Genomic DNA, 17,174 nt, shown 5'->3' on the forward strand with positions numbered 1-17,174 from the left:
TCTTAACTCTGTTGCTATAATGTCCACTGGCACGCACACTTCTCGTCCACATGTTATGTCACATTCCAGGGAACATGTCGGAACAGAGTGCTTACCTGAAACCGAGCAGGAAAAAAAATGACATGCACTCTCTTTTCATTCAGCAGAGGAATGTCTGCTATGTTTCCACTTCAGTTGCAGGATGACATGATTCCTAGAAAATTCTGCCAATCCCTTAAGAAAAAAAATATACTTTTAGAGCTTGTGTTTCCCTTCCTATCAGTTATGTTAAGCTGAGATTTAGGATGAACAGTATTTTCGAACAATATTAAAAAAAAAACTATATTTTTTTAGCCAACAGTGCTGAACACACAAGCTGGCAAATGTCTGATCACACCTGCATCCTCCTCTCCACAGCTCGCCCCTTTCATATTTCCTGCCTCTCACTGTTGTCTTTTCTCATTTATTCGCCTTCTTTCCACCCCATCTCTCTCTCTCTCTCTCTCTCAGTCTGTGTCACTGTATGTCGATTAACCAGTCATGGCAGTGACATGTGGAATTTTTCATTACCTCGCCCCAGGGGCCTGTGCCTGTGTATCCACATGCTGTTTTTTTCCCACTCCCTGCCTTCTCTCTCTCTCTCTCTCTCTCTCTCTCTCTCTCTCTCACTCTCACTCTCACTCTCATTCTCCCCCTGTGGCATTATTCTGAGTCAGCCGGTGGCGAGCAATGGTTTGTTGTTTGTTATTCAGCCAGCTATACTGTATGGGGCAGTAGTCATAGCAGTCAGTGACTGATCTCCTCTCCATGGCCTGTCGTCCCCCCGACTCTGGCTCCTACACTGTGGTTATCATCCCGCTCAGGACCAGCCTCTGCAGCCTGGACGCACTTCGCTTCTACCTATGGGTGAGGAGGGAGGTTTTGTGTGTGTGTTTTGAAAAGAAAATGTTTTTGATTCTAATCAGTTACATCTTGTTGTGTCTTTGTTGTGTGTGAATAGAAGTGTGGTTCTTCTCACGTGTGTTTTGTTTCCCAGTTTTCAGCACAATATTTTCTGAACAATAGGCAAAATGACTGTAGTAGACTATCAAGGCCTGTTGTCATGTAAGAAAAAAAAAGGACTCAAGGTTAAGCATTTACTGCTTCTCGAGTGTAAAAGATGGTGTACCATTTTTCAAAAAAATCTTATACTTCAATTTGAAATGATACTAAAAGAGAAAAAAAAATCAAGTTTCTTTACGTTTAGGCTCAAATTAGACATGTATATAGTACAGTAGCTAGATATATGGTATTGTCTGAAATGTGTCACTTCAATTACAAACTTGGGGGGGAATATTAAGAACACCTCTAAATATAATGCAGTCCAGCACAAAACCATCACCACTAATAAACATATAAACATATAATTGAATTATACACCTCTATGACAGTGTCAGAAAAACAAAAGAACTGAAGATTATAGATATCATACTGTAAAAGTAGACTTTGGATTGGATTGCATTACAATGTGCAGGTGTACCTAATGAAGTGGACACTTTGTGTATTTAGATATATAGTTCTGTAATAAATGTATGTAAAATGTCTGTAGAATATCTATACATTACATTTACATATAAACAAGTGTTGCATCACACTGAAAATACAAGCAAGTCTTATGTATGTATATATATATATATATATATATATATATATATATATATATATATATATATATATATATATATATATATATATATATATATATATATATGAAAGGATTGTCAACAGAAATGCATTCGAAGCCATTGATTTTGTAAACAATTATTCAAAGAATACATTTCTTTATTCTCCTTTCTATATGTTGGCTGTAAAGTAGTCAAATTAGAATAGAATGGGTTAAAAATGCCTGTAATCGTGAACTGTTATATTAATTTAAACACAATGGGAACGTGCTTTCTTTTCATACTGGACATTTGACTGAAATGCTTGTAGAGTCGCTCTGTTTTCAGTCAGTTTTGCTCCATTACTGAGTGTAATTTTGGAGGTAGCATGACTGCAGTCGTCCCAGTGATACATTCCCACATGTCAAGTCTGCCCCTCACGGCTTCCTGTTAAAAGCTCAATATAATCAGTTTTCCACTTACTGTATACAGTCATGTGAACAAATTAGGACACCCATGCTAAAGTTGACTAAAAAGAGGAATAAAAACATCATCTTTAGGAAATTGATCTTAATGCCTTAATTAAATAAATGTTCTTCCTTAAAATACAGGGGGCATAAGTAAGTACACCCCTATGTTAAACTCCCATAGAGGCAGGCAGATCTTTATTTTGAAAAGCCAGTTATTTCATGGATGCAGGATACTATGCATCCTGATAAAGTTCCCTTGGCCTTTGGAATTAAAATAGCCCCACATCATCACATCCCCTTCACCATACCTAGAGATTGGCATGGTTTTATTTCAGTTAGCCTAATAGCTGGTTTGATTTGCATTGAGAGATGATTTTATGGAAAGTACCCCATGCTAATCTCTAGGTTATGGTGAAGGGTATGTGATCACATGATCTTCTAATGTCCTCCATCTCATTTTGCCTACAAACTTGCCTTAAAAAGTGACTGTGATACCATTATGATACCAAAGGTGGATCACCCACCAATATATATTATGATTCCCCTGCTTGTTGTAGCACTGTTAGCTCTGTGTGAGCGTATTTAAAGTGCATGTAATCCAACTGAGTTTGGACAATAGAACTAAAGGCCTCCTGCTTCTCTGTAGATTGGCTCTGCTGATATAAACAAAGCCTTGGGGCCTCTGGAAGGCAACAGGCAGTGCTGTGCCGATCACGCTGCTCTTTACATCAGGCTGCAGGCTGGGGTTTTTGGTCAGCCTATGCCCGTGCCATCAAAACACACACGCTCGTCTATATCCACGACATTCAACTTCCGGGATTGCTCCGGTGCCTCCGGAAATTCCGCCGGATGTCACTCTTTTCGGCCGGATGTCCGTTACCTTCCGCTTTCTTTGTGTTGTAATTTTAACCTCTGTCGATTTCTGAGGACTATGGTTAACTGCTCCTCAGATCTCTGCAGGGTAAATCCAGACAGCTAGCTAGACTATCTGTCCAATCTGAGTTTTCTCTTACACGACTAAAACAACCTTTGAACGTACACGTTCTACCAAAACAAGTTCCTTCCCGAGGCTATTTTGCAGCAGCACCATGGCTCCGTCCGGCGCTTAGCAGCACCCAAGACGATTGTGATTGGTTAAAAGAAATGCCAATAAACCAGAGCACGTTTTTCTCCCATCCCGGAATGCTGTGTGGACGGATCCTCCTCTGCAGCGCTGTGGAGGAAGGTCTGGCAATGCACACACACACACACACACCTAACGAAAAGTACCTATATAAGTATCAACGGTCAGCAGCTGATCTTGACACTGTAATGACCCTTGGTGTGATTACATGGTCAGCATTTTATTCGTACACAAACGCATTAATTTATTAACTTTGTTGGTATCCTGTCACAAACCTGTTCCTAAATGATGACCATGAAGGAGAATTTTTGATTTAAGTTACAACTTGAAATTCCTGTGAACCTGATGGAGCTGGTGTTCTTCTCCCCACCTCAGGTTAAGCGTCTGAGGGATCTAGAGAAGGAGAAGGACGCACTGTGCTCGGGTCTGGAGATCCTGGAGAAGGCCCGTCTCTGGTACCTGCAGCGGCTGGAGGAGTACAGAGCCAGGCAGGACAACACCGAGAGCAACAGTGGGGTCGGTTCCTGCCAGGGAGGTGCAGCAGAGGTGTGAGGCGGGGGCTGGGTTCAGGGCCTCATTGACTTTACTGACTATAATTCAGTGTACTGCCACTTATTGGGTCTCTAAACACCTGTATCTCTGCAGGCATGGTCTTGCCTCCTCAGGTCTCGTATCCAGCGAGTGAATGGCTCTCTGGGCTCTGTGATGAGTGAGCCCAATGTCAGCAGCAGCAGCACCTCTCTGCCTGACGCTGTGGCAGACAGCGACCTCCGCTGGCACAACACAGTACTGACTAAGGTAAGGATACAGAAATGTTGGATACTTTCTCGTGTAGTAAATTCATTTACTGTAAGCCTTAAAAGGCGTCAAACACATTTTTTTTAACTCCTATTTTGTTTGTTTCTTTTGACACAATTATTGTGAAATCAGTGATTTCCTCCCTTTAATTGATCTTTTCGAACAGAGGATGCTTTTGGTTGAATTGTTTGGGTTAAAAAGTATTTTTGCGTCTATATGAAATGGCTATATTTTCCTCCTTTGACAGGAGGTGAGTGACAAGAATCGTCAGATCTCCATGTTAGAATTGGAAAAAGACGCTCTCCTTGAACAGCTCGATGAACTGCAGGCCCATTGATTGAATCTCTACTGCAAACTTACATTTAACTTTATGTCACACAGGTGCTAACTTTGAACTCCTTGTAAATATGTATTTAAATGAATAAATTACAGTAAAGGATGCATCAATAAGCTTCTGTGTGTTCTTTTCAATACAAGCCAGTTTTGTTGAATAACTTGACTGACATGTTAATATTACTGTAATGAGTCAGTAACTGACTTTATTATAGCCAAGCCCTGCTGTCAGTATGCACCAAATAACTATTATTATGAGAAGCCATTAACAACATAAGCTGTTAATGTAATAGGAATTTACAGTTAATCTTATAATGATGATAATAATCATCTTTTTTCCTCTTGATGTAACAATTATATCAGTATGGGGATTTATTTATTTATAGAACGACCTTGCAGTAAAGTACAATATGCACGATGGAAATCATTGAAGTATTGTACTTAGGAACAATTTTGAGGCATTTGTAGTTTTTTCATTTTATTCTACTTCATTCACATACCAGCAGATATAGATCTTTTCCCCACAGTTATACAGTAGTTAATGGTAACTTCAAAAACAGTTTATAAAGCATGATGTATTCTAAGGATTAAACTACCAAAAAGTATATAAAGCAGTTCAAATTGTTCCACCTTCACCAACTACAGCATTAGAGTACTGCATGTTAATGCATCAACAATAATGATCCGATAATACAATACATAATACTGCTGGGGACCCTTCTGCACAATAAGTACTTCAACTTTGGGTACTTTAAGTACATTGTGTCACCAAAATTTCTGCACTTTACTTACAGTAAGTAGTAGTTCACTGGTGTAGCTCATAATCATTATTTTTTTACCCCCACCAAATGCAATTTAAACAACATTTTGCAACACTTGAATCAACATCCCACAGGTTAAATCACTAATGTATGGTAAAATGGATAAAAAACAAAAAAATGGTGACATTGATACAGTACATGTGCTTTAACAGTGACATTTCCAAGGCAGGAAAGAGACTTTGCGAGAGAGTTTTTAAGCCGAAGTGCATCAATATTGTTTCTGCAGCGTACAGGATACAACCGAGCATCACCGTGTTACTCACAGTTGTTCCGTTTCCGTCTCTTAATGAGGGTTCTCTGTCTCGACATGTCGCAGCAACCTTTCCCGGTGGTCCCACACTGATCTTAACTTCAACTGATAAACTTTATCTATCCAAGTCATGTGCAACGTTTGCAGACCTTTTCTCTCCTGCACTGCACAAATCTGCAGCCTTACACACAGAAGACAACATTAGCAGACTTAAAACTCTGATCTGTCTGACACCCACGTGTTCTCTGATCATATTATTTTAGCTTTTCTTTCCCCATTTCAACAAACAAATCTCTACTCCATCTTAATTCATCATTCTACCTTTTCCTTTTGACTTGAGTCATTTTCAGGCTTCATATCCTTAATCAGAATCCTATTTTGTATGCTGTTTTCTACAAGTGTGTATTTATTCCGAGGCCGATGGTGGCCCTGTGGAAGAGATGTTGTTGTTAGTCTGAAAATGAATAATGCAGGAGGAAATAAATTGGAAATGATCCAGACGATTCCCCAAAGTTAGAAACTTTTTTTTCTGTCTTCTGTATTAATAAATCACATCTGTGCATTAGCAACAACCTTTCCAGTAAAATAAAGCAATGCCTGCAAGGAATCTGTGCTGGAATCTGATTAGAATCATCCCGTGTGCATCAGGAGAGAAAACATCCATTATGGCAGAGGCTTTCATTTAAGTAGCTTCATGTTCTCTATCTTCACAGTGCCACTGAACCATCAAGCCCAGGGTACCAGCACTTGGCTAATTATTGGGTCTGATTCACATACTGCACAGCCAAACACCTTTTATTATGGCCCTTTGTGGCTGTCAATGCCATTCTTCCATACCAGCACGGATCACTTAAACTGCACTCTGCAGGTTGCTCCAAAGCCCTTTTACTTGTATACAATATCATGTTTACTTTTTCAACCCCCCCCAAAAAAAAAATTGTAATGGTATTTCTGAAAATCAGAAATTGTGAGCGCTTCCGTGCAGGTCAGCGGAGGTGGGAAGTATAAACACACAAATAGAGCTCCCTGATAAATGCATTCCTTAAGCTTTTAGGGGAGAAAAACTTCCTGAGAACCCTCAGATATATAATACAGTAAGAACAGTGGGTGGTCTTTGAAGAGCACTCAGGTAACACTTCTGAATAGACACTTTGGGTATGGGTGTCATTTCTGTGCTTTAGGGATGACTTAAGTCTTATTAGGGTAATTTAATGTTCACTTGGCCAAAACTAAAATACGACAGGAATGTCAGTTTCAGACAGAATAAGCCTTGTTCATTGAAGACATTTTAATATGTCATAGCAGGAAAATCACAGCTGTGATTATCAACATGATTAATGGCTGCGTTACATTAAGGTGTATTGAACTGAGTTCCTTATTCATTTTATTACCTACACCTGTGCTTCTACGTTGTCAATTTAATTTGTATTATACAAAACTTCCGATTGCAGCATGTTGTGTTTTCAAGTAAAGCACTTAGGGATTTTCACTTACTTACTTACTTACTTACTTACTTACTTTTGGACCCATCCTTTATAGCTTAGGAAATGATTTGTTCAATTAAAAATGGTTCTTGTTAATTTCACAATAATTTAACATAACTCAAAAATATCCAAAGTGATGGATGGACCTACTGTAAATCCATCTTTTAATACGTAAAGAGATGAAGTGCTCCACTTGTTAATTGTCCCACAAAATAGTCATGTTCTTTTTTTTCCACCTTTACCATATTCACCTCATTCACTTTAAAATATATGGTTAAGACTTTGATCACTGAATTTTCATTTTCAGTAATTCAGTGTTTTTAATGTCACACCCAGTAATAAAAAAAACTACCAATGGCCTGGTTGATTATGTCATAATGCACACAACCACTGTATCAACAAAAACAATATTAGAAGCAACGAGATAATATAAGCTTGAAACTTCATTCATTCACTGTGGTTGTGAGTCTATATCGATCTGAAAATAACTACTTTCTCTGATTGGTGTTAAATTATAGCTCCCTACATGTAACAAACTGTTAATGCTCAATGTACGGACTGTGGAATAAAAGTCAATTGGGCATGTTTTACTTCCTTTACAATCTAATTGATGTACATCACACGGAGAGAGAGAGAGAGAGAGAGAGAGAGAGAGAGAGAGAGAGAGAGAGAGTGAGAGAGAGAGAGAGTGAGTTAGTAAACTATTTCCCCACTGTCGCTGAGGCCAGTTTTGGACTCTCCATCACTGTTGCACTCTGTCCTCTGCGGCAGCTGCGCACGGTTATACGCGTCTCCAAGTGACATCTCCATCCCGGACACGTTTAAGTCCAGCAGGCTCTGCAGGTGTTTGATATAGTCAATAGCCGCCCGCAGTGTCTCCACTTTGCTGAGCCGTTTGTCCTCAAACTCCTGCGGCAGATGCTCTCTGAGCCGCGCGTAACCTGCGTTTACGCAGCGCACTCGATGCCGCTCCCTTTCGTTCCTTTTCCGGATGAACGCAGGCTCAAAGGAATAATCACACACACCGAGGGGGACGTGGAAGGGGAAATAGGATAATTGTCTGTAGGGTAACCTCTGGCCGTGCACAGGGTCGAGGTATCCAGCTTCCAGGTGCAAGGGCAGTCCAAGGCGAAGCGCATCCTTGTAGTGTGCTCCACTGTTCTCCATGGAAAAGCCGCGGAGAGCCAGTGGAGGGACATATGGAACCGGCTCCATTAACTCCTTACTGTGATAAGACATCTCTCTAAGAATCAAAAAAGAGACATCATTAAACATCTGTAAAAATATATGCAATTCATTCTGCGCCACCGATGCAACTTACCCTGTCAGAGACTCCTCACAGTCATCTCGGGTTTTCCGCAAGAGTTTCCTTTTAAATCTCGCCGCTTTGTAATTAAATAACTAGATTGTGATATTTTACAAGTGAGTGGGCACTTCTTGATCGGACTTTGTCAGTCTGTGTGACAACTTGTTTGTTGGGGTTTTGAGGCTGTAGGCATGGTGGGTGTGATCAGGGGCGGAGATGCAGCCATGGTTTTCTCGTCAAGATAAAACTGTTTACATAACGTTTTCTTCCTTCCGTTTACACTGTAAAGCAGCTCTCATCGTAGCCTAAGGCAAACTTGAAGTCCTTATAATAACTGATTATTATTGTAAGTACATTTATAAAAGGTATATATTAATAACGACAGGTTGAAAACAAATTTGGGAACGAAAGATACAAATAACTCATTTGATAAATGTAAAGGATTAAAAATAGTGTGGTGGCACTGGCACATCATTTAAGTATTTCACGACCAGTTACATAGCCTACCTTTAATGAAATGCAGAACGAACAAAAATCCCACGTGTAAATGATGAATTGCTTTCTTTTATCCAATTTCTTCGATTTTGGTATTTAACTGATCTGATAATATCTGTGAAGGCTATTAGCCTACACACCTACATGATGGAAATTGTATATTTAGGCTACTGAAACATTAGTGTTGTAAGCAGATCGTTATCATTTTTTTATTTTTTATTTAGGCTACTATTGACTTAGTTTTTCAATACAAAAGATTTTTAATCATATTTTTCTCTTATAATCTCTTATAATATAATTTTATAATCTCTCCATGATTTATCTTGACGAATATTTTTAATGTCTTCTGTCACAGCCAGACAATAAATCACCTTGTTAAAGAAGCTTTCTGCTCAGATCATTTTTCTTCTGTAAAAAGTGTAGTCTTTCAAAACAGCACAAAACAACATTAGGCCTCTTTAAAAAACACAAAAAATTATTTTTCTTTTTTTCTCACTTTTTGGAAATCTGAAGAGTGGAGGACAGAAAAACTGACCTGTGATCAGCCAAAAACTCCTCCTCTTACCGCGCATTAGTGCGCACGCGCACCAAGGGCAGCACTATGCTGTCATGGCCCCTTTCAGGGAGGTATTGTGCTGGTATGTTGTTGTTTACAAGGCATCTTCCTTTCATATAATCAGTATTTTTGTAATGAAGCAACTCATTCGGTCGTGATAGATATATCTGTACTTTAAGCAAGCTGATAAACATGCTAATTCTCTGTTTTTACGATGTATGTAGATGTCAGTTAGCAAGGCTAACGTTAGCAATGTGACAACACTGGTTGATGTATCGCTAACTAGCGTTAGTTGCAAACAAGTCGTATTGAATTGTTTTAACTGTTTAAATCAGAGTTTTACAAGAACCGTGATTGGCACGTCGTGTTAAGTTGTGCTCATACTAGCTGTTTTATTTCACAGGGAGAGATGTATAAAAGCACCATTCAGCAGTACACCGTTACTGATGGGCAGTTGTTGAATTCAGGTAAGCTAACGTAGCTGCATACGTGAATCGCCCGTGTGTCTATAAAATGTCCTGCACCAATCACAAGATAACAGTCTAAATCCATGTCTTAATATTACGAACTGTGTCGAAACAGCAGCCACAAACACAAACAATCAGCTCATTGTTTGTAATATAATTTAGCTTGCTGGCTCATTGCTCTTTCTCGGTTTAACTCTGATGTTGTTTCTCCAGGATGAACGACATGAACCTGAGTCCTGTGGGCATGGACCAGCTCAGCGTGCCCTCAGTGAATGCCAGCCACCTGGGTCTGCCTACTTCCCCCACACACAACCCCATTCCCACTCCAGGTATGAAAGACGCTACCAGCCAGGCCTGTTTGCTCAAGCTGGGCACAACACACTAGACCTAACACGCTAGACCAACTGTTTAAAGATTAGGCATCACATATTCAGTTCAGTCTTGTTTTATTATCTAATGTTGACTCTTTATTATGGTTCAGGCATGCCAGTGGCTATCCCCAGCTTGGGTCCTTCCCTGGGCTCCCTTCCTTCTGCCCTCTCGCTGATGCTTCCCATGGGTCCGCTGAGTGACAGAGCAGTGATGTGCGGCCTGCCAGAGAGGAACTACTCTTTGCCGCCGCCTCCATACCCCCACCTGGAGAGCAGCTACTTCCGACACATACTGCCAGGTGGGATACTGTTTGTGTGTGAGATATATAACTAATCTGTGCGGATGCTTATTTAATTGGGCTTAATCGCACTTGCTTTTATTTGAAGGGTAGTCTTCCATATGTTGCTTCTTTTTTTTTAAACTGAAATTAATTAAGTTAATGAGTCAATCATGTATACTAAAGTTCCATCTTTCCTCCCTGCTGTAGGTATCCTGTCCTATCTGGCAGACCGTCCACCACCTCAATACATTCATCCCAGCAGCCTTAACATGGATGGGACCCTGTCTGTGGCCAGCAACAATCCCTCAGGTCTGGATCCCTACAGTGGCCCACTGGAGCAGGGCCTGGTGCCCATGGACTCCAGACAGGTCAGCGGCCAGGGAGACTTGCACCAGACTGGTGCTCATGAGCTGGACTCTACAGGATTGGCCATGGAGTCACGTGTCAGCAGCCCCATGTCCCCTGACCGGATGGGAGAGGAGCTGGCCACCATGGACGGAGTCGGGGTGGTGGCGGTGTCTGACACCCAGCAGCAGCTCGGCGGGGGAAGGCAGCCTCAGCCACATGAGAGTTTGACTGGTGTGGACTCATCTGGTGGGGTGATGCCCCTCCATGGACCCCCTGTTCTTGAACTACCGGTGGTGATGGAGCCGGATCATATGGGGGGCAGAGTGGGGAACGCTGGGGGAGGAGGAGCAGGAGGACTTGGGGAGCAGCTACACACAAATGGGGAGCTGAACTCGGGAGTCGTCAGTGTGGTGCTCACTGGCTCCATGGCCAGCCAGGGCCAACTGGAGCCAGTGTCACTCCATGGACACTCTGGGATGGGGCTGGAGGCAGTGAATGTGTCTCCCATCACTGCAGAGGTGTCGCTGGGGCCAGAAAACAGCCTAGTGCTGGTCAACTCCACCCTGCAGCTAGAGGATTCTACCTCCAACAAGGAGAACATGGTCACTGCCTACACCATATGTGAGTGTGTATTTGCTATAGTTTCTTCAGATGTTAAAGATCTGAGAAAAGTATTGAAAATCCTACACTCAACTATACAGCTTTGGAAAATACGATTAATTCCACCAAAATATATAATTTAAATCGCAAGTTGTTGTAAAAAGCAGTCATTACATACATTAGGCAAACATTTGACTTTGTAGTAAGGAATTAAGTATATGTGACTCTCACCTTTAGGAACCTTTGTGCCGTTATTGTCTCTCAGGGTGCACACTGTGTGAGCGCTCGTATACCTCAGACTGCCCAGAGCATGGCCCAGTCACCTTCATCCCTGACGCGCCTATCCAAAGCCGGGCTCGCCTCTCTCTGCCGCGTCCACTGTGCCTGCGCATCTCAGTGGCTGACGAACCACTTGGTAAGAAAATAGTCCCACTCGGGATTCCTAGGTGGAATTTTAAAATGTATTTATGCATTCTATGTAAAACTAAAGGACACCTCCTTCCCATTGTTCTACTTTTTGTATCTGCTGGTTTATTCATTATTATTTATGGAACAGACTCAGAGTAAGAGACTTTTTAAGGACCATATTGATGTTGAAACTCATTTGTATACATATGAAGCTTAGCGTAAATTCAATCAGAGAGACTATCTTAGGTTACTCACTCATACTCACTCTTTCTTTCTTTCTTTCTCTTTCTCTTTCTCTCTTTCTCTCTCTCTCTCTCTCTCTCTCTCTCTCTCTCTCTCTCTCTCTCTCTCTCCTCCTTCCTTTTATCAGCTGATTAGGGGTGTAAACCAACCAGACTTAGCCACAATCTCTGCCAGCCATTCACATCTGTGCTGTCAATATTTAAATATGTTCTCCTCTCTGTTGCTGTCAGCTGATATTTCAGTGTGAATCAATCGTCGCGACCCTCCTAGACCCCATTCAACCCCCAGATTATTGGGATATTATATTAAGAATATATATATATATATATATATATATATATATATATATATATATATATATATATATATATATATATATATATTACAGGTAGCACATAGGAGACAAAAGAAACATTTGGTAGACCATCAATTAGATTTCTGACAAAATGTGCCTTAGGAGTTTTTCCACGGGACGTCATTCCTCCAAGGACCTGCTTTGGACCAATGGTGGGCCAGCACTGTAGCAACGTGGATCTTTCTGATTGGCCAGAAAAGGACACGCCACAAATATGGAAGGTCAGTGCACTGACTTTGGTTGGACTGTGGGTTATCACAGTCAGTGCAAAACCATTACAGTATAAGAAGCATTTCTCTTTCAGATGTACCACAACAATGTGCTGGAATTCTACATTGTGACAACGGATGAGAACGAGTGCAACTGGATGATGTTTGTCCGCAAAGCAAGGTATGACACAGAGCTGGAGATTCAATTCAATTTTCTCCTCCAAATTGTCTGCGCATTATTGCTTTTGTCATGTTATTTTCTGTGTGCCAATGTGTTAATAAACAATTCCTATTTGCTGTGTTTATGCGTGCGTGTTTAGGACCCGTGAGGAACAGAACCTGGTGGCGTACCCTGCCAACGGTAAACTGTTCTTTTGTACAACCACAGAGATCCACCCGGACCAGGAGTTGCTCTTCTACTACAGCAGAGACTATTGTAGGCTGATGGGTGAGATGACAGATAATTAAACATGTATTATTTTTTATTTTTGAAGAAGCCACACTGATCCACTGGTTATCGGGTGATGCTGGCCATTCCACAATCTTTACTGTCTCCACAGGTGTTCCTCAGGTGCCTGAGGGCCAGATCTGCCAATGTGGCAAAGAATGCTCCTCCTTCTCTGAGCTCAAGTCTCACCTTGGCAGCCATAACAGTAACCACAGCCATAACCAACCTCCACACAGCCACAGTCCATCGCAGCAGGACCACTCTCAGCAACAGCAACAACCACAGCAGCAGCAGCAGCAGCAGCAGCAGCAACAAGAGCAACAACCACAGCAACAGCAACAGCAACACACTCACCAGGAAGAGAAACTGACCAATGGGAACTCAAGCTCCTCCTCTTCCCCATGGCTCTGCCACGCTCACGCTGCAGGACAAACAAACAGTGATAACAACAGCAGCAGGGGCAGCAGTAATAGAAACTCTTATAATGTTATCTCAAGAGCAAAAGGTCAGGGCCATGTGCGTGAGAAGAAATTCAAGTGTAGCATGTGTTCCCGGGCTTTTATCACATCCACAAAGCTCAATGTGCACTTCATGGGGCACGTGGGGATGAAACCTCACAAGTGTGAATACTGCAGTAAGGCTTTCAGCGATCCCAGCAACCTCAGGATGCACCTCAAGATTCACACAGGTGTGTACAGAGAAGTGTAAACAGGTTTGTTTTTTAGCAACATCTGTCATTCCAGCAGTCATACTGTGTTTTCCCAACAAGCCACATTAAAAGTTGCTTATAAAAACTCATAATTAGAAAAATCTCGATTACGTATATGTGCAGTTTTTTTTCTTCTTCTAGTTTCCCCTCTATTTCCAGTCAGTGTGCTAAGCTAAGCTAAGAAGCTGTTGGCTGTAGCTTCATATCTAATGGAAAGAAATGAGAGTGGTATCAATCTTTTCATCTAACTCGCGGCAAGAAAGCGAACAAGTGTATCCCCCAAAATGTCAAACGTTTGCTTTTGAAACATTTCCAACCTCTAAAACTCTTCTTCCCACTAACAGGTCAGAAGAACTACAGATGCACAGTTTGCGAGAAGTCGTTTACCCAGAAATCCCATGTGGCGTCGCATATGCTCATCCACACGGGTGCAGAGAAGCTCAAGTGTGACCTCTGTGACCGGGCATTCATCAGGAAACACGACTTGAAACAACACATGTTCTCTCACACGCAGTATGTAACTTATTTATTGCATTCTAGATAAAGCTGTAGAAATACACTTTTTTTTTTTTTATCATTGTTTTTTTTTTTTTGCAACATCTTTTTACAACTCAAATCAGAATACGATACAGGTTGCAAAAAAACATTTTGATTTACTGTATCTTATCCCTCTACCCTCATCCCTTACACTACCCACATCCCCCCCCCCTCCCCTCCACCAACCACCATGATAATAACATCCACTCAAGGATATCATTCTTATCTAGTTAGAAGATCTTTTAATTTAGATATCAAATCTGTCCACATGGAAATAAAATGAACAATTATTTTTAAGATTCGGCACACCAAAATGTTGTGGTCTGTTTTGCAGTGATTGGAGTCATTTGCTTGTTTTTCTTTCTGTCTGCTGTACTGTATTCTCTTTTACAAAAGAGATCTTGCTCTCGAAGAGATTACCTGATGAAATAAAGGTCATGTAATGTGTGTATTGTCTTCATACTCTTTCCACCACAGTGAGCGCCGGATACAGTGCCCAAAGTGCAACAAACATTTCCTCAAGACCAACCACCTGAAAAAGCACATGAACTCTCACGAGGGCCGCAGAGACTTTGTCTGTGAGAAATGCAACAAAGCATTCCTGACCAAATACCACCTCACCCGTCACCTTAAAATATGCAAAGGACCCAAGACAGAAAGAGTGTCCCGTAAGGAGCAGGAATTGGATGATGAGGAAGAAGATGAAGAGGAGGAGGAGGAGGAGGAAGAAGAGGAGGGTGATGGTAGGGGAAGAGGAGGAGAAAGACTCGTTGACTCAGCTAGCAATGAAGACTGTGGTTTAGATGTTGGAGGATATAATTCTGAAAAGTCCCTGTCACCCTCTCATTGACAACACTATGCCTTTTGAGATGTTTTGTTTATTTATATACAGTACTACAATACTGATGTTTACCTCTCATACCTCCTAATTTTTTGCCAAATATCAATTACTTTGTCAAATTTCAGTTGCAACATCCTACATAATCAGTACATTTCAATTGCCACATTTTACATGATCAGAATTTTACAATCAATATGTGTTTAGTCCCACAAAAGCATATCATGCTGCTAAAATAATGTCTCAGATTATAGGACAACTAATAAAGATCTGACTGTACATCAACAAACTCTTCATTTAACTCGGGCCTGTGTAATATTGGTTGTTGGGATTCATATTAGCTATCTTTTCATGTATTTTTATTCATTCTGTTTGTTTCTTTGACTCACTCCCTAACTTGGGATAAAAGGCTGATATTCATTTGAAGTTGCACAATAATGCCAATTAAAAATTCTGATGCCATGTTCTTGCATTTTAGTCATATGTAATTGCGAAATGGCCTGGGCTTTTATTCTTTATTTATTAAAAACTTTTGTATTTTCTTATTTAAATAAATAAATGTCTGTGTGAATGAAAGTGAGCCCCTTGAAAACAGGATTCTGGACATTAATGTGATATTTCTCATTGTGTGAGTGTTGACTTACTGTTAAAATGGTATAGCTCCATCCTATCTGTTGCATAATGTTTTAATAAATGAACACATTACTACTTCACTGACTACAGCCATGGATGTGTTGACCGGAGCCTTGACTACAGCATGCACCGCGGCCGGAAACTACGTCCTGTAGCTTCCGGTTAAAATACAAAAATATGCAGCGCTGCGGTTGTCATTCACTTTAGCGTGGTATGAATTATCTATATTTCCTACACGTTGTATTTGTGTTTTAGTTTTATTACTTTTGGTATACGATTCTGTATAATTGGTTGTTGAAATTTGCACTGAAACCATACTTTGCCCGCAAATTCTGTATTGTTTATTTTATATGCAAGCTAGCTAACTTTAGCTAACCGTTTAGCTAGCTAGCGGGTTCTCTTAATACATCCATGAGCGGGGGTCGGCTAACTGCTGCACTTCTAGCCGTCAGTCATGTAGCTGCAGTTGTCATGCCACAAAGTGTTATTTGATGTCTAGCTAAAGGAAGGTTAGTAGTAACTTTTAGGATTGTATAACCTCTTGAAGGTAGCTCACTGCATGCACGTTTTGTCTCACAGTGTTTTTCTCTGCTTCTTGCCTCAGCCTGAAAAGAATAGATAACATCATGTTGACCCCAGCGAAGGACGGGATGCCCAGTATGATAGACAGGGCGCTGAGGATGCGGAGAGAGGAACAGGCTCGTCAGGTGGTCCTGGCCTGGGCTGTGCTCAACGTGTCTCTAGCTGGCATGATTTACACTGAAATGTAAGTTGTTCCAAGTTCAGTAATGTACTCTTCAAAGTAGCACTTATTTACTGAACTTCCAGTGCATGATTTAATTACGTGTGTCTTTTTACTTTTTTGTTAGGTCAGGGAAATTGCTCAGCCGATACTACAACATCACCTACTGGCCTATCTGGTACATTGGTGAGGTCCCACTACTTTCTTGTTTATTTAAGGATGTGTACTGCAGTTAAAGTCATAACATGTCTTCAATTAAATGATATGAATGAAAGTCTGACATTTAATTTGACACTAACAGACACCCAAGTGATTCTTTTTTTGTTTTGGAAGACCCTATATGCTAAGTGTGTCCTCCTCTTTTGTCCTTGTTTACAGAGCTGGTGCTAGCCTCTCTATTTAGCCTAAATGCCCTTTTTGACTTCTGGAAATATTTCAAATACACAATGTCGCCCTCCACCATTGCTGTATCCCCTGAACAGCATCAACTTCTGGGTCTGAGAAACACAAGTGAGGCTCTGTTTTTTTTTTTTTTTTCCTGCAGAATTTGTGTTTCTTAAAGGACAATTCCGGCGCAAAATGAACCTAGGGTGAACATGTATGTACCGAGTCGAACGTTCTCTGGGATCTGTTTTCATGCTAATCGAATGTGTGTCTCTCACAGGGTAAATCACTATTTGATTCCACTAACAAGGCTCGAAATAGCACCACACTTAAACGGTAGCATAAT

At 41.0% G+C, this 17,174-nt stretch overlaps 4 protein-coding genes across 6 annotated transcripts in view; 3 read left to right on the plus strand and 1 right to left on the minus strand.

Moving 5' to 3' along the window:
- Positions 1-502: 502 nt before the first annotated feature.
- On the plus strand, positions 503-4,450 carry LOC144511997 (suppressor APC domain-containing protein 2). Its single transcript, XM_078242512.1, has 4 exons — positions 503-885; positions 3,588-3,758; positions 3,858-4,010; positions 4,258-4,450. The coding sequence occupies exons 1-4, from the start codon at positions 787-789 to the stop codon at positions 4,345-4,347; spliced, it is 513 nt and encodes a 170-aa protein (XP_078098638.1). The 5' UTR covers positions 503-786; the 3' UTR covers positions 4,348-4,450.
- A 2,512-nt stretch (positions 4,451-6,962) lies between these two features.
- LOC144511990 (achaete-scute homolog 4-like) lies at positions 6,963-11,645 on the minus strand. 2 transcript variants are annotated; one of them, XM_078242502.1, is made up of 2 exons: positions 11,554-11,645; positions 6,963-8,141 (listed from the first exon to the last, which is right to left on the minus strand). In XM_078242502.1, exon 2 carries the CDS (start codon positions 8,135-8,137, stop codon positions 7,592-7,594), a length of 546 nt encoding a protein of 181 aa, XP_078098628.1. In that variant the 5' UTR covers positions 8,138-8,141; positions 11,554-11,645; the 3' UTR covers positions 6,963-7,591. The 2 variants fall into 2 exon arrangements, with proteins under 2 accessions (XP_078098628.1, XP_078098626.1); XM_078242500.1 differs by lacking the exon at positions 11,554-11,645 and adding an exon at positions 8,220-8,378.
- On the plus strand, positions 9,256-15,531 carry prdm4 (PR domain containing 4). Its single transcript, XM_078242499.1, has 12 exons — positions 9,256-9,337; positions 9,659-9,722; positions 9,936-10,051; positions 10,204-10,392; positions 10,582-11,343; positions 11,588-11,737; positions 12,431-12,549; positions 12,633-12,718; positions 12,858-12,985; positions 13,098-13,673; positions 14,039-14,207; positions 14,709-15,531. Exons 3-12 carry the CDS (start codon positions 9,937-9,939, stop codon positions 15,079-15,081), a joined length of 2,667 nt encoding a protein of 888 aa, XP_078098625.1. The 5' UTR covers positions 9,256-9,337; positions 9,659-9,722; position 9,936; the 3' UTR covers positions 15,082-15,531.
- Positions 15,532-15,848: 317 nt separating this feature from the next.
- The window catches only part of tmem209 (transmembrane protein 209), a 12,597-nt gene continuing 11,271 nt past the window's right edge, over positions 15,849-17,174 (plus strand). The window contains exons 1-4 of one of the 2 annotated variants that reach the window (XM_078281333.1): positions 15,849-15,913; positions 16,307-16,468; positions 16,572-16,630; positions 16,823-16,954. In XM_078281333.1, coding sequence (XP_078137459.1) covers positions 16,329-16,468; positions 16,572-16,630; positions 16,823-16,954 — 331 coding nt within the window. In that variant the 5' untranslated portion in view covers positions 15,849-15,913; positions 16,307-16,328. Of the gene's footprint in view, positions 15,914-15,996; positions 16,212-16,306; positions 16,469-16,571; positions 16,631-16,822; positions 16,955-17,174 lie in introns of those variants that run through there. The other variant, XM_078281334.1, reaches the window with a different exon arrangement.

The sequence above is a fragment of the Sander vitreus genome, chromosome 23, assembly GCF_031162955.1.
Source record: "Sander vitreus isolate 19-12246 chromosome 23, sanVit1, whole genome shotgun sequence".
In the NCBI taxonomy this organism is placed as follows: Eukaryota; Metazoa; Chordata; class Actinopteri; order Perciformes; family Percidae; genus Sander; species Sander vitreus.

Coding starts and splice junctions, on each gene's coding strand:
- LOC144511997 (XM_078242512.1), top strand. CDS start 787: ATGGCCTGTCGTCCCCCCGACTCTGGCTCCTACACTGTGGTTATCATC. Junction 3,759..3,857: donor GCCAGGGAGGTGCAGCAGAG/GTGTGAGGCGGG, acceptor GTATCTCTGCAG/GCATGGTCTTGCCTCCTCAG. Junction 4,011..4,257: donor ACAACACAGTACTGACTAAG/GTAAGGATACAG, acceptor CTCCTTTGACAG/GAGGTGAGTGACAAGAATCG.
- LOC144511990 (XM_078242502.1), bottom strand. CDS start 8,137: ATGTCTTATCACAGTAAGGAGTTAATGGAGCCGGTTCCATATGTCCCT.
- prdm4 (XM_078242499.1), top strand. CDS start 9,937: ATGAACGACATGAACCTGAGTCCTGTGGGCATGGACCAGCTCAGCGTG. Junction 10,393..10,581: donor CTTCCGACACATACTGCCAG/GTGGGATACTGT, acceptor TCCCTGCTGTAG/GTATCCTGTCCTATCTGGCA. Junction 14,208..14,708: donor CACATGTTCTCTCACACGCA/GTATGTAACTTA, acceptor TTTCCACCACAG/TGAGCGCCGGATACAGTGCC.